The 23,368-nt window shown below is 40.1% G+C and overlaps 1 protein-coding gene across 1 annotated transcript; it reads left to right on the forward strand.

Annotated features, from left to right (window-relative positions):
* The first annotated feature begins 2,987 nt into the window (after positions 1-2,987).
* On the forward strand, positions 2,988-10,722 carry LOC126483755 (NPC intracellular cholesterol transporter 1-like). The gene has a single exon (XM_050106898.1). It carries the CDS (start codon positions 3,212-3,214, stop codon positions 7,157-7,159), a length of 3,948 nt encoding a protein of 1,315 aa, XP_049962855.1. The 5' UTR covers positions 2,988-3,211; the 3' UTR covers positions 7,160-10,722.
* The last annotated feature ends 12,646 nt before the right edge of the window (positions 10,723-23,368 follow it).

Raw genomic sequence — 23,368 nt, forward strand, 5'->3', positions numbered from 1 at the left:
GCTGCCACACCCTCTACCGCAGTTGTGGCTGCAAAGTCTACCCAGGGAAAAAAAGTCAAGGCAAAACGTCCAACACTGGTAGAATCAGGCAGAAAACAGGCTGACGATGTCGACATCGACCTCTCCGACATCTCAGTCGATTTTTCTTTAGAGGCTATGGAGCATGCTTTCAGATTGGGGCAACCATCTCGCTCCACCCATTGTGGGCTCCCCTCCCTGTCAGAAAGTGAGGATGAAAAGACTACCCCCCTGATAGATGGCTCCCATAATACAGTGGAACATGAATGGATTCAGTATGTACATGGAGGAACTGAAACTACTAGTGCAGCAACGCCCTCTCCGCTTGTGTCTGCAGGAAACACATTTCATAGCATCTGATGCCTCTGCACTACAGGGCTATACCCTATATCGCAAGGATGACCTGACTCGGGAAAGGGCCAAAGGAGGGATTGCTGCATTTGTCAATAATGTGCACCACTCCTCTGCTCTTCCCCTGGATACCGACCTGCAAGCAGTTGCAGTTGAAATTTCTGTATGTCAGCGGCTTACAGTTTGTTCTCTTTATTTACCTCCACTGGATGCAGTACACTCTGAGGCTCTCACAGATCTTATCGTTCAACTACCCCAACTATTTCTCCTCCTTCGAGACTTCAATGCCCACCATGTCCTATGGGGCTCAACGTCTACTTGCCATCGGGGTCGAGTTTTGAAGAGCCTCTTGACATCTCGAGAGCTATGCCTCCTAAATGCTGGTACTCCAACTCATTTCTGTGGTGCTACTGGGTCATTTTCAGCCATCAACCTGTCTCTCTGCTCTCCAGTCCTCGCCGACTCTGTTCACTGGGAGGTCATTGACGACCTTCATTCCAGCGACCACTTCCCGATCCGCCTTTGGTTACTTGATGGTGTGTTGCTGGAACAGAAGCCACCAACGTGGATGATTGGCATGGCTAACTGGACGCTGTTCGGCCAGTTGGCTGTGTTTGAACTCTGTGACAGTGTCTAGGAATGGATGGATCACATCACGCATATGTTCCATCACGCTGCTGATCTATCCATACCAACGTCTTTCAGCCCTCTTCAGAGGCGACCTGTACCTTGGTGGACAGAAGAGTGCCATTTAGCCATCCGGGACAAGCATGCGGCTCTTTGACGGTTTAAACACCGCCCAACAGCGGACAATCTCTCAACCTTTCGAAACGCGAGAGCCAAGACTCACTGTGTCATTAAAGAGATCAAAAAGTGGTCATGGCATGAGTTCCTGAACTCCATCAATCGTTCCGTTGTTCCTCAAAAGTATGGGAAGCCATCTGGAGGATTTCCGGTAAACACAGCCGTTAACCAATAGGTGCAGTGTTGAACCAGGGGTGCCTCCAAACAACACCTAGAAACATTGCTCAGACGCTGGCTGAGCATTTTGCACAAACTACTGTCAATGCAATCCAGGATCCAGCGTTTCGTCACTACTATGCGACTGTTGAGAGGGAAAAGTTGGACTTTAGGCCGAACAGTTCTGAGGCCTACAACTCCCCTTTCTCGATGTGGGAGCTCGAATCGGCACTGACTGAGGCTTCTGACACTGCACCTGGTCACAAGCACATCCGGTACAGCATGCTTCAACATCTGCCAGCGGTGTCAAAGGAAATCCTCCTCAAATGTTTTTATCTAATATGGCAGACAGGTGTATTCCCCATCTCGTGGAGGGAGGCAATTCTAATCCTTCTCCTCAAACCAGGAAAGGACCACACATGTCCCAGTAGTTATCAGAGTATCGCCTTGACGAGCTGTGTAGGAAAGACCCTGGAACGGATGGTTAACGGTCGTCTGGTCTGGCTTTTAGCGACCAGGCAACTCCTTAGCTGCTCTCAGTGTGGATTCCGAAAGTTTTGGTCCACAGTCGACAACCTGGCCCTTCTAGAAGCGGCTATTCAGCAGGCTTTCCTCCGTCAGCATCACTGAATCGGCAGATTCTTTGATATCACTTAGGATACGATACTACTTGGAGACACATTCTCACACAACTGCATCAATGGTGCTTTCGTGGGCACCTCCCCATTTTCATTCGGTCTTTCCTGTCTCAGCGGTTTTTTCGGACCTGAGAGGGCTCAAGTAGTAAATCTAAGTACTTGAGCCCCATCTTATTCTGTTACTCGCTCCTGTGGACGGGAACGCGTTATGCAGGTCTTGGAGTCACTCATATCCATCTAGAAAAGTTTTTACTGAGTTTAGCAAAGGCGATGTTCGCATGATGTATTCGATGATGTCCTTTGGCTACACTGTCTAAAGGATCGGTCTAAGAAATACCAAATTAAGATCAGTCTGAAGATGCCTAAATAAGGCGAAACGCGTAGTTGAAAAATAAAATAATAACATTGCAACCAAGGCTGTTTTAACCAGTAAAAGTGCTTAACCACTGACACATTAAAAACTTTGTGCTAATAAGAGTGAATTTATTAAATATTGTTCTCCTAAATAAAAGTATCTGCTTCAATGTCGTGTGTGCATGTGTTACGGACTTTGTGGATATAACAGCTTGAGTGCTCGCACTTGCTCTTTAACTGTGCTACTTTGAGCGAGTGAAGTACCAAACATATATTAAATGATATTTACTATGAAAGACAAGACAACAGAAATTATTAAACGTGCACCAGTTTCTTATATTGTTTTTGTTTCCTTTCATTTTTTCCAGATTGAAATGTTTTTATTGAGACTGGCACTAGCATTTTCGCGTATTACTTAGCGGTTGTAAGTGTTTAGATTTCAGAGATGTCAGTTAGAATCTAGACTCTGCTTATTCCTCCTTATCCAAGTTTCTGAAATATTATTACTCTTGCAAGCGGCTGCCGCGTAGTTGATTTGTGTATTTGGTCTGTTATTTCCATGCAAGGTCGAAAAAATGAGTATCTAGAAGGCGTTGATGTAGTCGCCAGCAAACGCTTTAGGTCACGTGAGTCTGCATCTGCTTGAGTGTCAGTCGTCAGAGTCTCAGTGATGAGTTAGGCGCTGAGGCGTTGTGTGGAAGGAGAACAGCAACAGAAACAAGTAAATGTCAAACATATGTTCAGTGCTCCAGTCAGCTGATTCATCTGAAGATTCTTTGACGTGACAGCACAGTGATAGACTCAAATGCGGTAACGCTTGTGAAAGTGACATTGTAGTGATCGTAGCGTGATTTTGTGACTTTTTGATAGCGAGGCGCAAAAAGTGAACCATGAATTTTGTCAGTTGCGGCGTAGTGTTTTTGTATATCTGGACTTCGACTTTTGTATTTTCAAGTAATCACTGCGTGTGGTACGACCAGTGCCATGTCACCGAATTCGCACAGAATTGTCCTTACAATGGAACAGCCAAACCACTGAACGAAACAGGCACAAAATTGCTCCAAAAGTGGTGCCCTTCTTTTCTGCACAGGTTAAATTCCACATCGTATGCGACGTGCTGTAGTGTCAGTCAGTTGGAGAATTTAGATGCAAGCATCCAAATAGCTAGCAATCTCTTGAAGCGATGTCCTTCCTGCATGATGAACTTTGCAACTATTCTCTGTGAGTTTACTTGTGCCCCGAATCAAAATGAATTTGTGAAGATACTGCAGACAGAAAAAGATGGGAACGTGACTTACATCACTGCCATAGAAGTATTTGTAACGAATACGTACTTAAATGGAATTTTTAATTCCTGTTCTCATGTGTCAGTTCCATCGACTGGTGAGCGCGCGCTTGATATCATGTGTGGTGAATATGGTGCATCACGTTGTGACGCCCAGAAATGGTTCCAGTACATGGGGGACCCAACTTTGAATCCAGTGGCTCCGTTCCTCATTAAGTATTCCACCAGCAACGAGTCTGGGTTTATTCCTTTGGATCCTGGAGTCACAAGATGTAATGAAAGTTTTGATGTGAATACTACTGCTTGCAGTTGTATTGATTGCACAGACAGTTGTCCTGCACCACCTCCCATACCACCACCTGTACAACCTTTCACTATTTGTGGACTCGATGGTGGTGTTTTTATAATGATCCTGTTGTTTTCTCTTGGAACACTAACATTTTTGTCTGTTGTGTCTTGCAAGCACTGCTGCTGCACAGATCAATCTACTGGTCATGAAAATGAGGTACCAAATGAACGCACTCCCCTTATGCAAAGCAAAAATCGTTCCACACAGTCGAGTAGCACACAGATAGCAACTAGAGTTGGAGGTAAAGTGTATGGATTACTTGAACGTTTCTTTATGAAGTGGGGTGTCATTTGTGCATCGTACCCGTGGATGATTATATTTCTCAGTGTGTCATTTGTGATTGTTTTAGCAAGTGGTATACATTTCACGAAACTTACAACAGACCCAATTAAATTGTGGGTATCGCCCAGAAGTAGTGCAAGAGTAGAAAAGAACTATTTTGATGTCACCTTTGAACCGTTTTATCGTATGGAACAGATAATCCTTACAACAGTAGGACTTGACAAAATAATTCATCAAACATCTAATGGACCTGTGGAATTTGGTCCAGTGTTTAACAGAACATTCCTGTTAGAGGTGTATAAACTTCAGAGACAGATAGAATTGCTGGGTCAATCTGATGGTGTCGGTCTTGAAAAAATTTGTTTTGCCCCTCTCACATCTCCTTTTACAGGTCCTGCACAGGTTTCAGACTGTGCAGTACAAAGTATATGGGGCTATTACCAAGATGACTTAGACACTTTTAATTCTACAAGTGAGGAATCTAATTATACTGTAAACTATTTGGATCACTTTAAAGCTTGTAGTCAAAATCCTTATAATATCAATTGTTTAGCTCGTTTTAGGGGAGCAGTAGATCCTGCACTTGCTGTTGGTGGGTTTCTTAGTGATGAAAATAGTTTGTCAGAGAATCCAAATTATGAGAATGCCACAGCTCTCATACTTACGTTCGTTGTCAGAAACTATGAAAATGAAACAGCGCTGCAACCAGCACTGAAGTGGGAGAAACTTTTTATTGAGTTTATGAGAAACTGGACGCAAACAAAACCTCCCTTTATGGATGTAGCTTTCAATGCAGAACGATCAATTCAGGATGAATTGGAGCGCAGCTCAACAGCAGATGTAAAGACAGTTTTCATTAGTTATCTGGCAATGTTTTTGTATGTTGCTATTTCTTTAGGTAAAGTAACAGGATCCAAAATGGCAAATAACCCTGAAAATGTGCTTGAAGACAGTACCCAAGCTGGAGGAAGCAATAGAGAGGATTCAAATTTGTGTAGTAAGATAATGAAAGATTTTGCGTTGTTGTTGATTAATGCAAAAATTTCACTTGGCCTGGGTGGTGTCCTTATTGTTCTTGCATCAGTAGCAGCGTCTGTAGGATTTTTTGGATACATACGTGTCCCAGTTACTATGATTATTATTGAAGTTATGCCTTTTCTTATTTTGGCTGTAGGTGTAGATAATGTGTTTATTATTGTGCAGTCATACCAGAGAAGCAAACGTTTTGAGAATGAGAGTCAAGCAGAGCACATTGGACGCATTATGTCACATGTAGGACCATCCATTTTACTTTCAACTTTAGCTGAATGCTTGTGCTTTTTTCTTGGAACAACATCAGGCATGCCAGCAGTTCGTGAATTTGCGATGTATTCAGGTTTTGCTCTTCTTGTTGATTTTGTCCTTCAGGTTTCTTGCTTTGTCAGTTTACTGGCATTGGATTCTCGCAGACAAGAAGACAACCGTTTTGATATCTGTTGTTGTGTGCAGAGCTCACAGTCAGACTCCATTTCATCTGATGGTGTTCTGTATGAATTTTTTAGAACAAAATATGTTCCATTCTTAATGAATTCAGCTGTACGGGCTTTTGTGTTTGTTGCTTTCTTTGGATTTCTGTGTTTCAATATTGCTTTTATTCCCAATTTGGAAGTGGGTCTGGATCAAGAATTGTCTATGCCAAGGGATTCATATGTATCAAAATATTTTGAGTTTATGAAAAATTATTTGTCCATTGGACCTCCTGTGTATTTTGTTGTCCGTGGGGACATTGATTACTCACAAGATTTTGTACAAAATTCCCTCTGTGGCAGTCAGTATTGTTACCATAACTCGCTTACAACTAAGATATTTAGTGCTTCAAGGCAGCCAAATATCACATACATAGCTCGACCAGCAACTTCGTGGATAGATGATTATTTTGATTGGTGTAGTATTGATAACTGTTGTAAATATTTTCCCAATAATGGCTCCTTCTGTCCAAATGACTATCCTAAATGCAGATATTGTGATATCAAGCTAGATAACCATTATCGTCCTGAAGCAGGAGATTTTAAAAAGTATTTACCTTATTTCCTGGAAGACAATCCCACAACAACATGTGCGAAAGCTGGTCATGGCTCATATTCTAGTGCCGTTAACTACAAGTTTGATAATGGCACTTTGTCACAGTTTAGAGCCAGTTATTTTATGAGTTATCATACAGTTCTGAAAAGTTCGAGAGATTATTATGAGGCTTTTGGGGCTGCAGTTTCTCTGTCAGCAAATATATCAAATGCAATAAATGAGGTATTAAGAAACAACAGCGTTGATTCAGAAGTAATTGTCTTTCCATACAGTGTCTTTTATGTTTTCTATGAACAGTACCTAACGATGTGGCATGATACACTTAAAATCTTAGGTGTTTCTGTTGCAGGTATTTTCATTGTGACATTTGTTTTAATGAGCTTTGATATAGCATCAGCTCTAATATTGATGTTAACAATAATTGCAATTGTTGTTGACATTGCTGGAATAATGTACTGGTGGCACATCTCACTGAATGCAGTTTCACTTATTAACTTGGTGTTGTCCCTTGGAATATCAGTTGAATTTTGCTCACATCTCCTACATTTTTATATCCACTCAGATGAGAGAAATAGAGTGTTGAGAGTCTCAGATTCACTGACTAATATTGGGAGCTCAGTATTTTCTGGAATTACACTAACAAAATTTGTTGGCATAACAGTTTTAGCATTTGCAAACTCTCAGATATTTCAGGTTTTTTACTTCAGAATGTATCTTCTCATTATTCTTTTTGGAGCTGGACATGGTTTAATTTTCTTACCTGTTTTGCTAAGTTATATTGGTCCCTTGAGAACTAAAAGTGTACCCAGGAATGTGCGGATAAATTCAGAAATTGTAGGAGACAGCAGAAACAGCAGCTAGTTCACTGACATTTTATGATGTTTGGTTGTGATTGATATATATTGCCATGAAATTATCCAGTGTACTAGAAGAGTTAGAAATATTCATAAATACTCTCTTACTATACTCATTGTTGTAGACTTACCATGAAGAACCACGGAAGAGTTAGTCCAGGTAGACTACTAAATGTACATCGAAGGAAGGAATGTGAAAAGAATTTTTTTTTTTGTTATGGCTACACTGAGCTCTGATTCAGGAATCACAGTATTTTATAGCTCCAACTGTATATGATTAGTGTATGTTTGTGTCACTGTTCCTAAATATTTTAAAACACAAGCAACTGTAGTCCAGTTATTATACAGCACCCAAGTAATTTTCAAAGATTTCGGTACTGTATGCAGGCATATGTGTGTGATTTTACAATGATAGTCATGAAAGTTCTGTTAAAATACAGACAGTAAAATGGAAACATCACTTTAAGATAAAAATAACTGTGCCAGCTTGTCATTGGGTACTAGAAATTCTTGAGCATACTGCTTGTGGAGCTACAGAATGTCACTCATTTATTTTCATCTCAAGAGTGATGAACATAAATTTGTGTATTCATTTTTATTGCAAGTAAAATGTTATGTTTTTAAGGTTTGAGATCAATTGCAGAAATTCACGACTATACAGTCATGTTTCGTGTGTTAAACGTGTCATGAAGTGCAGTCAGCATATGAAATTCATATTAGGTGTCATTCAGTTTTCCATCTCCAGCCCATATTGCATTGTCAGTTTATCTTGGAGAACATGAACAAAAAATGTTTCTAGAGAACATCAACAAAACAGGTTTCAGCAGTTTATTCGCTTGTATATTATGCAAAAACTTGTATTCTTTACAATATCTTTCTACTTTGCTTCCTTGGACATTGGTAGGTGATTTGCTCCATCTAATTTTTTTAATAAAGGTAAATGTGTTTCTGTGTGTCATTTACAATGACATGAGAACAAACAACAGTGATATTTCATAATGTAACATGAATTAAATAGCAGCTAGAGACTGGTATGGTTTCAGTTATGTATTTGTTCCATTTTTCAAGCCTTCTGGGCCCAAACAGTATCATAGTAACAGGGGTAGAATGAGAAAACACAGCTTTTTTCCCTTAGAACCTGTACTTTAGTACCATATTATTTTCTACTGTGATATCAGCGATATTGTTCTGTACCTTATTTGTTTAACATACCAGCACCATATACACGCATCAATTAGCTTATGTGAGCAAACCCATATTACATCTAAGGACTATTATGTCAGACTCACTGCAACTGTTGTGGAAAAGTTTACTTACAACATAGCAACTATTTTTGTATTGTTTTAATGAGAGATACTCATGTTGTTGTAATTTTTTATGTTAATTTTTGCATGTTCTTTATATTATAAGTCTCTGTTGTAATATTCAGTGTGTAACTTAATATTTACAGGCAGCTGCTTATGCTTCTCATAGCTAGTGGTATTGCATTACAATTTTCTTTAACTATTTTCCACAATATCACCTACAGCGATAAAATACTAAGAATGATATCGTGGAAATATTTAACCTGAAGTCCTCAGTTTCTTTAATGTAGTAATGGAGGTGCCATTTTTTTCATTTGGTGAAAAATATTAAATGTGCACGGATATAAATGGCGGAAGAGTGAATTCTCATAAGGTAAACATGTTAATAAGAATATGGCCCAAAGTTTCTTTTTTCATGTGTCTTTGCAATGATTTTAAAAGCTACTTGACAAAACTTGCATTCTATAAATCGTTTGCTGAGAGTACACTCCATAAAATATGTGAATACATTTTTTGATTCACATGTGTAGTAATGCATTTGACAGTTCAGTGAGAATTAATGGTTAAGAGATGAGTGGTGGAGATAGGAATATTGAAAAGCTTCTTATTTATCTCCTCACCACCGAAAGTGCTGTCAAGGATTATACAGGCTGGGCACTCAATTAGGATAGAATTTTCATTCCATGTGAATGGGATCGTGATTCTTAAAGAGGCAAGTTGTTATATCCAAACTGAACTTTTCACTCTGCACCAGATTGCACACTGATATGAAACTTCCTGATTAAAACTGTGTGCAGGACTGAGACTCGAATGTGGGACCTTTGCCTTCTGTGGTCAAGTATTTTACCAACTGAGCTACCCAACCACCTGAGCTTGAGCCTGGGTAGCTCAGTTGCTAGAGCACATGCCCGAAAAAGACAAAGGTCACGAGTTTGAATCTCTGCCCAGCACAAAGTTTTGTCTTCCACATTCATAGCAACATATATGATCTTCCTCCAGTATAACAGTTAATAAGTTCATTAAACCTAATAGTAAAAAGTAATGATCAAGCAAACTAATTAAACGAAACTGGCATTAGTTCTTTTATTTATTGCTCTGAGGTAAACTATGTCATTAGGTAGTTTTTGCCATGTAAAAGTTGTTCTTCACGCACTAGCTAATTGATTGGCACCAGAATTTCAAACCATAGCTTCAGTTTCTTTTTCCTTTCATTTCTGTTCCATTGGCTCCATGTTTTCAATTACTTTGTGAATCTCTTATTTGTGATTGTTTGTTGTTCTAATTGTCTTAGATATTGTGTACAAAAATTATGGTTTGTGCCAAATATATTGAGGTTGGAATAAAGCAACCTGCATATACTGCTTAGGGTGTAATGAGTGTACAAAGATAAATTATAAATCTCACAGATAATGGTATGCGAGTTAGATATGTATTAGATATAAACACTGATTGTGTTCCAGAAGACTGGATTGTCGTGTTTGATGTACAGCCACAATCATGAGATGTTGTATTGAATTTGTCTTACCTAACCACAAATCTTCTCTTTGTGAATGAGGCAGCAAATAGAGGAGTTAAGTTGTGAAACACTGATCATAATCCTTTTTCCATATAGCTGAATGGCAGGGTTAGCCCTGCGGCAAAAGTAAAATAGTATGAAGAGCAGTTACTTCTTGTTTCTTGTGCCGTTGATTTTACTTAGTATGTTACCTATGTTCTAACAACGATTATAAAAAAATGGAGTAATGTATCAGTTGCGTAAATATATTGTGTTTAGTTGTAGTTCATTGTATTTGAACAGTAGTTTGTATGATCACTTCAAATTATATCTGAATGGTAGGAACTGTTATTTTTAATAGTTGCTCATATTTCTAAAACTGCTTCAGCTGTTAAGAGTAAACCGTCCCTTGGCAAATCAGTAGTGATTATTATAACAACAAAAGTTAAGGTGTCTTGTTTTAGAGTCAGTCAAAGATTTGTCTCATGAGATGATTTTCGTGCTTGTGATGACTAGGAGTCAAAGAGTTTTGGAAATAACAATGCTAGCTAAAATTAACATAAAGGTGGCATTAAAAAAAATGAATATAGACCTAACTGAAAGCTCATGTCTCAGGTATTTTAATAAGTCAAGGCTGTGACAGTGATTCTTTTGTAGAAGTGTTAGCTGCTTCTGTAAAGCTGCCATGTAAATTATTTAGCAGACTGAATTTTGATAATTTGTAATGTGTTGTATTTTATATTAATTACATACCAAAGAAATAATCTCTATTAAATATTTTTTTAAAAACAAAATCTATACTCTGGAGTCATATCATTTGCACAGGAAGTCTCTCTCCGTTACCACATATATCACTAGTTTGCATTTCTTTTGTGGGACTCTAACTGAAAACTCATTAAAAGTGAACTGTGCACGTGGCTTTCCTGAATCACTTTAAATGAAAGTTAAAATGGTTTTTCAATAATTCAATGGATCATTGCTCTATTTCGATCCACCCTGCTATCAAAAGTGTGATAAAATTAATCATCCTTATGTTCTTGGTGATATTTACATTGCATATTACACAAGTTATATGTCCTAATTTTTAAAACCAGTTAAATTAACATAAAGTGAACGTCATTTTCATATTAGTAAACACTGCAGAGCGAGGTTAGTGGAGGAGCTGAACGTCCATCAGCAGCATGTTTTACATGACTATGACATGAAATTGAAGTGCTGCATCAACCACAAATGAATTGTTCAAGAGTTAAATCAGCATTTTAAAAAAAATGCTGGACTATAACAAACATTAAGTATTACATGAAGAACTGACGTGTTTGTAGCAGCAGTTCCCAATTACAATTGCAATTCTTTCTCAAAAGATCGTTTCAGTGTGCATAATCATGTGTGATACACATTTTTGCTGCCCCAACTGCTAGCATCCAGAAAGACCCATTACATTCAATATCTGGCTCTTAGATGCTGCATTTTTGTCTTAAAGAAAAATTACCCCTTCTATATCAGTCTTTCACTGAAAGACTTAAATTTCCACAAGAGCTGCTTGATGACGTAGAGGTAGTACAATGTTGTTATAGAAAGGCAAATCTGCAGCTTGCTAAATGTTGAGTTACCATTTTATCCATGACAGTTTGAGAACACTGCAGCTGAAGACACTGGCCATATCACTGATCAAGCACTCTTCAGTCACCTGCATCTGTAACTGATTACAGCTATTATTACTATAAAAATGAGCTCCATTGTCACTGATAGTAAAACAGCAGAGCTGTGTATTTACCTTGTTTCCACTTCCCCAAGTCCTATAGTACTGCATTCAGGGGCATCTCTTTGTGTTCTCCAAGAACATTAACACCCCAGAAAAGAGACATAAAAATGATCTGCAGTGTCACTTTTTGGGATTATGTGCAGGCTGGTGTTCAAAATGTACATGAATTTTTAACTTTGCCTTCCCTATACATTTTGATGCTGTCAAAACTAAATGTAAAGTTATTTACAGTTACGTTGGTTTCATTTTCAATGGGCTTCCAACAAAGCTGAAAAATTTCTGTGCTAAACTATTGAATTTCAGAGATAAGTGGAAAAGCTTTTGTGGGACACAGTACTTTTCTTGCTGTACTGCAATTTCTAACTGTAATTTCCAGCCTTTAACAATATTTTGTTATTTGTATATACTGCCACAAATCTGAGATTTTTAATTTTTTAACTGTATATATAGTGACTCATTCTGTGATATAATAATTTTGACTCTTGTTGTCCTATGGAGAAAAAGAAAAAAAAAAGCACTACACTGGCTCCCAAAGTTGAAGGAAAGCAAATATAAACCAGGAAGCTGACCCTCCCTCCTCAGATGTCATCAAAGAAATCAATGTAGTAATCCGTGTAGCCTCCGAAATTCACCAGCCAGCCCCAAACAGTTGTTTCAGCTGCCTCCAGCCTCCGTTGCTTGTTGTATGTGTCCGAAATTGTTAACCTATCACTTACAGTTAAATGCCTTGTGCAACTTGGATGATTTTATGTGTACCACGATTCAGATAGATGTTAAAGTGACACATGCTGCTGATGGATGTTTCTTGTGGTAAAAATTGAAATTGTTTTATAAGTAATGCATATTAACAGTGGATATAAATACCAGTTATCAAAAGTACCTCAAACAGTTATGGTACTACAGCTGCTGTTGCTACTAACCTACAGGATTGTTTTATCAAATTGGTTATTATGTCCCAGAGGTGACAAGAAATCAAAATCTGAGTATTTAGTATGTTTTATGTATCACTTAAGTCATAAAAGAGAGAAGAAGTAGCAATGACAATTGTACAGTCTATAGTACCTGACAAGACTGCAGGAGAAACAATCCAGTCTGTAGCTAATTGTCCATATATTTTCTGAAGTAATTTAATTGAATTCGTGGTATTATTGATGTTGAATATGAAGTTGAGACACTTCATATTGTGTTGTGTGGTATATCTCAAAACGAAACTACACTGAAATTCTCACCCAGTGGAAATAGGAAGGTTTTAGGGTTTACTGGTTAAAGCTTCTGTACTAAAATAGACTAAATGAGAATCGATTTGAACCTGTGAATGATAACACAATGAAAAATGAATAGTGATTACAACTACAACACAAACTACTACTAATGTGTTAAAAATGAGAAAAAAGAAACATTCCATAATTCTATATGAAAACATCTTGGGCTTTCATACGAGTGGCTGCGTTCGAATTCTGTGACATATGAATGAGCGTCATTCTCATCATCTTTGCCCAGATAGAATCCCAAGATGATTTCATTAGGAGTACTAACAGGGAAAGCTTTCCTCCATGTATATTCTAGAATTGGGTTGAAAATCTGCTAGAACACATCAAGATACTATCAAATGAGGAAAAGAATTATTTTGAAGATGATATCATCTAGTTACATACTTTATCTATTAGAATACAACAGGAAATCAGCACACGTAAGTAAAGAAGTGCACAAAATTAAGGAAAGAGATTGGTATGATATAATTAGCACTACCTAACTTGATATCCAGTACTTTAAACCCATTGTAAAGCATACAAAGCTGCGAAGCATCTAAATAAACCGTGGCATAACTATCTGATTAAAACACACCAACTAGTGGGCATTAATAGGGGGTGTGTTCACTCTTTGCTGTTATGGCAGTTAGAACTCTGCTGGGGATCAGTTTCATTGTGATGTCTGTGGATGAATGGCCGTCCATTCCTCCTCAAGAGCCGAAACGAGAGAAGGCAGTTATGCTGGAGATTGGAGTCTGAGGCAGTCAGAATTCTAACTCACCCCAAAGGTCTTTCTTTGTGTTCAGATTGGGACTTGGGGCAGATGGTCAATTTTAAGAATGTTGTTGTTTCTTGCTAAAGCAAGATCAGAGAGATTTAATTTATTTTTGACAGTGGAATGTAACTGGATAGATAAGAAAAATCTACTCACCAAGTGGCAGCAGGAGAACATACATATAAAAAAGGCTTTACTGATAAAGCTTTTGGAGCCAGTGTCTCCTCCTCACAGAGGGCTTGAAAGGGAAGGAAAAGGGGTGAAGGGAAGGGAATTAGAGATGTTTAAGAAAAGGGCTAGAGTTTGGAAAAGTCTCTCAGAACCGTGGGTCAGGGGGGACTTACGGGATGGGATGAGAAGGAAATACTGATTGTTGAGGACCACACTGGATGAGATTTGAAAATCTGAGAGCTTATAGGTGGAAGACAAGGTAATATGCAAGACATTGTGCATGAGTCAATGAGTGAAAAGTGGAGTGAATTGTACGTAACAGAGGTGGGAGCAGGGCAGTGGAAAGTAGACATGTCAGCAAATGAAACATGTAGAAAACTAAAATGGAGTGAAGAAAGGACCAGTTACTGTGAAGAAATGCTGATATGGAAGAAGTTAATGTAAATTAAGCCTAGGAGGATTGTGTGAGAACCAAGGACATGTTGGCTAGTTTCGACCTGCAGAGTTTGGAGAAACTGGTGTCCGGGAGAAGAATCCAAATGGCAAGTATGGTGAATAGGCACTGAGGTTGCAACTGTCATGTTGTAGAGCATGCTTTGGAACAGGATATTGTGTGCTGCCAGTATACACCCTCAGCCTCGGCCCATTCATACTAATTAATAACTTGATGGTACTCATCCAGTGTAAAAGACTGAACAGTGTTTACATAACAGCTGGTATATGACATGTAAACATTGTTTGGCCTTTTACATTTGCATGATTACAACTGAGTTATCAGTTAGGATGAATGGGCATAGGCTGAGGGTTGTTTTGTTTCCCAACACAAATTGTCAGGAGGTTTTCATCCACATCCAACCCTACAGTTTGCTGAGAGACATGGTGTTCATGAGTGGTGAGGAAGGCAATGGCACTTCAGTTTGGTGGTATTACTCAGCACTATTTGATGCATGTATCTAGTTTTATTTGTATTATTTGCTCTGGGTGTGAGAGTTAATTGTGAAAGCTAGAGTATGTGATGTTTAGACTTACTTTTGTGAAGCCACAGAGACCTGTCGTCTCATCTTTGTTTGAAGAGGTAATGGTGGACATGATAATTTAGAGCCAGTGAGGTGTCCATTTTGTAATTTGTCTGGACACAATTTGCTATATACCAGAGATGTAGCAGCTACTTGTTCTATGTGCTGGCAAATTGGGTGATCTGGCTGGCAGTTGTATTGAGTGTAGATGATGTGGAAGTTGGTGTTTCTCTCTCTCTCTCTCTCTCTCTCTCTCTCTCTCTCTCTCTCTCTCTCTCTCTAGCAGCTGAATTAAGATAGAAGTAGAGTATGCAAAATTTTGGAAACCTGTGCTGCTGCTGCTGCTGCTGCTACTACTACTACTACTACTACTACTACCATGGATGCAGTTGCTGCTTTAGCTCAGCAAGTGTAAATGTTAACACTGGAATTGCAGCATGAGAGCCAGTGTATACCATCTACACACAATACCCTGTTGCAGAGCATGCTCTACAACATGACAGTTGTGACCTCGGTGCCTGTTTCACCACATATGCTATCTGGATTCTTCCCACAGACACGAGTTTCTCAGAACTCCACAGGTGGGAACTAGCACTACAACATGTCCTTGGTTCTCGCCACCCAACTGGCATTAATTTATGTTAATTTCTTCCATCTCAGCATTTCTTCACAGTAACTACTCTTGTCTTCATTCTGTTTTAACTTTCTACATCTTTCATTTGCTGACCTGTCTATTTTTTGCTGTCCCACTCCCACCACTGTTACAAACAATGCACCTAGCTTTTCACTCTTCACTCATGCACGATGTTTGAGCAGTAATCTCTGATGTGCACATTACCCTGTCTTCCACCTTTAAGCTCTCAGGTTTTCAAATCTCATCTGGTGCCGTCTCGAACAGTCTGTCTTTCTTTCTCATTCCATCCGGTAAGTCTTCCCTGACCCAGAGCTCTGGGTGGCTTTTTCGAGCTCTACCCCTTTTCCCCTTTTCCTAAACCTCTGTAGTTCTTCCCCCCCCCCCCCCCCCCCCTCTCCTTCCTCTTCGTGCCTTCTGCTGGAAGGAGGTGCCACTGGCTCCGAAAGCTTGCATAAATAAAGCACATTTTTTTTGTGTGTGTTCTCCTGCTGCTATTTGGTGAGTAGGTCTTTTATCTATCCATTTCCATTACAGAATTAATTTATTAAAATATATTTTGATATTACATATAATTTCCATGTACGTTTTGCGAGGGTGGGGGTGGGGGGGGGGTGCAAATGACATCCCACAACCTATAGAGATTTACTGGATGAGTCAAGTACTAAGCAGAAGCCATTGTCTGAGAGATGCTGCTTTATGACAGGCTTCATTGTCATGATACTATTAACAACTCCAAAGTGTTTCTCTGCTGTAAAATACGTTCATATCCTTCCACATTTAGCATTTACATACCTTATCACTACCTTCTCCACACTTCACTGTAGGCACCAAACATGGCAGCAGGTAACATTCTCTGGGATTTTGCTGAACTCAAACCCTTCTATCAGATGACCACAGAGTGTAGTGTGTTTCATCACTGTAAATCATTAATTTCCAATCATCTGCTGTCCAGTGTCATATCTCTTTACACCACATCAAGTGTTGCTTAGTACTGACCACAGAAATGTTTCACTTATGAGGAGCTCAACCATTCTACCCCATTCTGTTTTACTCCTTACACACAATTGCTGTGCTAACTGGACTCTTGTAACACTGTGATTTCATGAGCGATTACTTCTGCTATTTTCATATGATCTCTTACGACCACACTCCACTTGGTTGACGGTCCCTGTCTCTCAGTAGATGTTGTCTGCCTAGTCTTGGTTTAGCTGTGGTTGTTCCTTCACACTTCCACTTCAGTCTCATCACAAACAGTTGACTTGAGAATTTTAGAACAGTTGAAAAGTCCCTGATGGATTTATTATTCAGGTGATGTCCAATGACTAGTCCACATTTGAAGCCCCTATGCCCTCCTGACTAATACTTTCTGCTGTTACTGCTCCTCTACTGACAGCAAAATCTTCTCTGCCTCCTTTTATACTGGAAGATTTTCCTCTTGTGATATCTAGTAGTCGAAAGCAGTGAAAAATACACTGAAGTGTATTTGAAGGGATACCTCCTAATATTTTGCCTTGTGTGTTGTAGCAGCTTGACATGGCATGGACTCAGCAAGTTGTTGGAAATCCCCTGCAGAAATATTGGGCCATGCTGCCCCTATAGCCATCCGCAATTGTGCAGGATTTTGTGCGTGAACTGACTTCTCGATTATGTTCCATTAATGTTTGATGGGATTCATTTTGGGCAATCTGGGTGGCTAAATCATTTGCTTGAATTGCCCAGAATGTTCTTCAAACCAGTTGTGAACAATTTTGGCTCGTGACATAGTGCATTGTCATCCATAAAAATTCCATCATTGTTTAGGAACATGAAGTCCACGAATGGCTGCAAATGATCTCCAAATAGCCAAACATAAACATTACCAGCCAATGGTTGATTAAGATGGACCAGACACAGCCCACATCATTGTGGATCCACTATTAGCTTGCACAGTGCCTTGTTGACAATGTGTGTTTCCATGGCTTCGTGGGGTCAGCGCCACGTTCAAAATGCACCATCAGGTCTTACCAACTGAGATCAGAACTTGGTCATGATGTCAGGAGAGGTGCTGCAGGTGATGTCTTGCTGTTAGCAAAGGCATTGATGTTGGTGGTCTGGTGCCAAACTTCGCCACACTGTCCTAACAGATATGTTTGTCATTCATCCCACATTGATTATTGCAGTTATTACATTCAGTGTTGCTTTTCTGTTAGCACAGATAACTCTATACTCTTGTCCACAGTGAGAGGTAATGCTTGAAATCCGATATTCTCCGCACACTCTTAACGCTATGGATCTCAGAATATTGAATTCTCTAATGTTTTATGAAACGAGATGTCCCATGCATCTAGCTCGAATTACCAGTACACATTCAAAATTTGTTAACTCCCATCATGTGGCCATAACCACATCATAAACTTTTCACGTAAATCTCCTGAGTACAAATAACAGCTTCGCCAATGCCCTGACCTTTTACATTGTGTACGCAATACTATCATCATCTGTATGTATGCATATCATTATCCCATGACTATTGCCACCACAGTGTATTGGAGTTCCAGTGCAGCAATTAAATCCCTGCACATAAAATGAAAATGCATACTTTTTAGAAATTGAAGTGTCTGTCTAAACACTACCCAAGGAATTAGACAAGTATGTGCACTTTTTTATATTTCTATTGCCAGGATAAAAACATCTACATCTACATGACTACTCTGCAATTCACATTTAAGTGCTTGGCAGAGGGTTCATCGAACCACAATCATACTATCTCTCTACCATTCCAGTCCCGAACAGCGCGCGGGAAAAACGAACACCTAAACCTTTCTGTTCGAGCTCTGATTTCTCTTATTTTATTTTGATGATCATTCCTACCTATGTAGGTTGGGCTCAACAAAATATTTTTGCATTCGCAACAGAAAGTCGGTGACTGAAATTTCATAAATAGATCTCGCCGCGACGAAAAACGTTTTTGCTTTAATGACTTCCATCCCAACTCGCATATCATATCTGCCACACTCTCTCCCCTTTTACGTGATAATACAAAACGAGCTGCCCTTTTTTGCACGCTTTCGATGTCCTCCGTCAATCCCACCTGGTAAGGATCCCATACCGCGCAGCAATATTCTAACAGAGGACGAACGTAAGCTGTCTCTTTAGTGGACTTGTTGCATCTTCTAAGTGTCCTGCCAATGAAACGCAACCTTTGGCTCGCCTTCCCCACAATATTATCTATGTGGTCTTTCCAACTGAAGTTGTTCGTAATTTTAACACCCAGGTACTTAGTTGTATTGACAGCCTTGAGAATTGTACTATTCATCGAGTAATCGAATTCCAACGGATTTCTTTTGGAACTCATGTGGATCACCTCACACTTTTCGTTATTTAGCGTCAACTGCCACCTGACACACCATACAGCAATCTTTTCTAAATCGCTTTGCAACTGATACTGGTCTTCGGATGACCTTACTAGACGGTAAATTACAGCATCATCTGCGAACAACCTAAGAGAACTGCTCAGATTGTCACCCAGGTCATTTATATAGATCAGGAACAGCAGAGGTCCCAGGACGCTTCCCTGGGGAACACCTGATATCACTTCTGTTTTACTCGATGATTTGCCGTCTATTACTACGAACTGCGACCTTCCTGACAGGAAATCACGAATCCAGTCACACAACTGAGACGATACCCCATAGGCCCACAGCTTGATTAGAAGTCGCTTGTGAGGAATGGTGTCAAAAGCTTTCCGGAAATCTAGAAATACGGAATCAACTTGAGATCCCCTGTCGATAGCGGCCGTTACTTCGTGCGAATAAAGAGCTAACTGCGTTGCACAAGAACGATGTTTTCTGAAACCATTCTGATTACGTATCAATAGATCGTTCCCTTCGAGGTGATTCATAATGTTTGAATACAGTATATGCTCCAAAACCCTACTGCAAACAGACGTCAATGATACAGGTCTGTAGTTCCATGGATTACTCCTACTACCCTTCTTAAACACTGGTGCGACCTGCGCAATTTTCCAAACTATAGGTACAGATCTATCGGTGAGCGAGCGGTTGTATATGATTGCTAAGTAGGGAGCTATTGTATCAGCGTAATCTGAAAGGAACCTAATCAGTATACAATCTGGACCTGAAGACTTGCCCGTATCAAGCGATTTGAGTTGCTTTGCAACCCCTAAGGTATCTACTTCTAAGAAACTCATGCTAGCAGCTGTTCGTGTTTCAAATTCTGGAATATTCCATTCGTCTTCCCTGGTGAAGGAATTTCGGAAAACTGCGCTTTAGCGGCACAGTCGTCGGTAACAGTACCATCGGCACTGCACAGCGAAGGTATTGACTGCGTCTTGCCGCTTGTGTACTTTACATACGACCAGTATTTATTCGGATTTTGTACCAAATTTCGAGACAATGTTTCGTTGTGGAACCTATTAAAGGCATCTCGCATTGAAGTCAGTGCCAAATTTCGCGCGTCTGTAAATTTTAGCCAATTTCGGGATTTCGCGTTCTTCTGAACTTCGCATGCTTTTTCTGTTGCCTCTGCAGCAGCGTTCGGACCTGATTTGTGTACCATTGGGGATCAGTTCCATCTCTTACCAATTTGAGGTATGAATCTCTCAATTGCTGTTGCTACTATATCTTTGAATTTGAGCCACATCTCCTCTACATTTGCATAGTCAGTTCGGAAGGAATGGAGATTGTCTCTTAGGAAGGCTTCTAGTGACACTTTATCTGTTTTTTTAAATATAGTTATTTTGCGTTAGTTTCTGGTGGATTTGGAAGAAACAGTATTGAGCCTAGCTACAACGACCTTGTGATCACTAATCCCTGTATAAGTCATGATGCTCTGTATCAGCTCTGGATTGTTTTTGGCTAAGAGGTCAAGTGTGTTTTCGCAACTATTTACAATTCGTGTGGGTTCGTGGACTAACTGCTCGAAATAATTTTCAGAGAAAGCATTTAGGACAATCTCGGAAGATGTTTTCTGCCTACCACCGGTTTTGAACAAGTATTTTTGCCAACATATCGAGGGAAGGTTGAAGTCCCCACCAACTATAACCGTATGAGTGGGGTATTTATTTGTTACGAGACTCAAATTTTTTCTGAACTGTTCAGCAACTATATCATCGGAGTCTGGGGGTCGGTAGAAGGAGCCAATTATTAACTTAGTTCGGCTGTTAAGTATAACCTCCACCCATACTAATTAGCACGGAGTATCTACTTCGACTTCACTACAAGTTAAACCACTGCTGACAGACACAAACACTCCACCACCAATTCTGCCTAATCTATCTTTCCTGAACACCGTCTGAGACTTCGTAAAAATTTCTGCAGAACTTATTTCAGGCTTTAGCCAGCTTTCTGTACATATAACAATTTCAGCTTCTGTGCTTTCTATTAGCGCTTGAAGCTCAGGGACTTTCCCAGCACAACTACAACAATTTACAACCACAATTCCGACTTCCTTGATCCAAGCACGTCCTGTATTTGCCATGCACCCTTTGAGATTGCAGCCCACCCCGTACTTTCCCGAGGCCTTCTAACCTAAAAAACCGTCCAGTCCACGCCACACAGCCTCTGCTACCCGTGTAGCCGCCAGCTGAGTGTAGTGAACTCCTGACCTATTCAGCGGAACCCGAAACCCCACCACCCTATGGCGCAAGTCAAGGAATCTGCAGCCAACACGGTCGCAAAACCGTCTGAGCCTCTGATTCAGACCCTCCACCCGGCTCTGCACCAAAGGTCCGCAGTCGATTCTGTCAACGATTCTGCAGATGGCGAGCTCTGCCTTCATCTCGTAAGCAAGACCGGCAGCCTTCACTAAATCAGATAGCCGCTGCAATCCAGAAACAATTTCCTCAGATCCAAAGCGACACACGTCATTAGTGCCGACATGTGCCACAACCTGCAGCTGGCTGCACCCTGTGCTCTTCATGGCATCCAGAAGGACCCTTTCCACATCAGGAATGACTCCACCTGGAGTGCACACGGAGTGCACACTGGATTTCTTCCCCTCCTTAGCCGCCATATCCCTAAGGGGCCCCATTACGCGCCTAACATTGGAGCTCCCAACTACCAACAAGCCCACCCTCTGCGATTGCCCGGACCTTGAAGGCTGAGAATCATCCTCTGAAACAGGGCAGGCAGCTGCATCTGGCTCAGCCAGAGACAGTGCCTGAAACCAGGAATACTTTTCCCATTAACGATGTAAATCTTACAGCTTCATTATTTGCTGATTATCTGGTCATGATGTGCTGTATTGAAATGAAGGCCAAGCAATGGGATATCATTTAATACAGATTCCTGATAAATATGGAATAATACTTTTGACAAGTAAAGCTAAAATGATGGAATTCATAAAACATGTAAGAGCTAAATTAATTATAAATAGCCAAATTATGGAAAAAACAATAAATTTTAAGTAACTGGGGTGTCATTTTAAGCATGCAAAGTTTCTTGATGCTGGCATGGAACTCCATACATTTTAGTATTTCTGTGGAACAATAGTACAAACATTGAACAATGTGTAATGGGATCTTCTATTTATGTTATAAAAGGCTCCAATCAAAAATTGTTTCAGATTGATGTATTTTATACAGTAAGCAAACAAGCATATTAAATTATTTTTCTGTTTAAACTGAAGCATTCAAACAACAACCTTTAAAGCTTTCTGACTGCTAGAATCTGTCTACCATAATGGAACATGATTCTGGTTCCTTGTTTCACAGATACCACTTTTACTAACTGTTTATTATATTTCATTGCAGTTTAATTTTTGTTGCAGTTCAATATCATTGCTATCCTTTGGCTGGCCCTCCTATGCACATAAAAGTACAGCACTGTTTGTATCCAAATGCCAGTGGCAGCTGGTAGTATGCACAACTGACTGCTCAACAAAGTCATGGTGCCTATTTGTTACTGATAGATCTGGTCAGAAATATTTAATAGATACTGACTCAGATTTGTGCATGCTACCAAGAACTTCAGCCCACTGCTGACTGCTCTGTGTTTATCTGCTACGAACAGCTCATTCATCTCTACATATGGAACACAGTGGATAGTGTTAAACTTGGGACTGCACCATCCGTTTATGTGGAGCTATACCATTACTGACGTTATGGAGCTGATCTTCAGGCACATTACCATGTTTTGCCAGATGTAGCCAATGCCAATCTGGTCAACAGCGTTACCAGACTGATGGCAACAAGTTTTTGCAATGGCACATCGATGTGTGGTGCCAGGCTAGAACAGGCATGTGACAAGGAGTATGCTGCACTGTTGCGGCAATATCCAACCTTGACCAAGCCACCATGTGTTAGACATGGCACACAACATGGTATACCACATAAAAACCACAGATGGCCCACTAGTGACTTGTAGCCCCAGGAGGCTGGTACCTGAACATTTGGCCATTGCTAAAGTGGAATTCCAAGCGATGCTTAAGGAGGACATAATCCAGTCATCAAGTAGCCCTAGCTCGTCTGCACTGTACCTTGTCCTGAAGAAAGGGAGAGCTTACTGCTCATGCGGTGACTATTGAGCAATCAATACAAGAACCATGCCTGATTGATATCCCACGACTTTGTTGAGTGACTACAATTACATCCTGCACTGCACACCAATATTCAGTTTTTTTGACTGCACCGAAAGCATATACCTTTGCCAGAAAAGGACAATCCCAAGACAGCAACAATCATTCCATTTGGACAATTTGAGCGAATTCAGGACTATAGTGTATGTAAGACTGCAAAACCTGACAGAGGTTTAGTGACTCTGTTGTACGAGGACTGTCATTTGCTTTGCGTACCTGGATGATATATACTCG

Source organism: Schistocerca serialis, chromosome 6 (genome assembly GCF_023864345.2).
Source record: "Schistocerca serialis cubense isolate TAMUIC-IGC-003099 chromosome 6, iqSchSeri2.2, whole genome shotgun sequence".
In the NCBI taxonomy this organism is placed as follows: Eukaryota; Metazoa; Arthropoda; class Insecta; order Orthoptera; family Acrididae; genus Schistocerca; species Schistocerca serialis.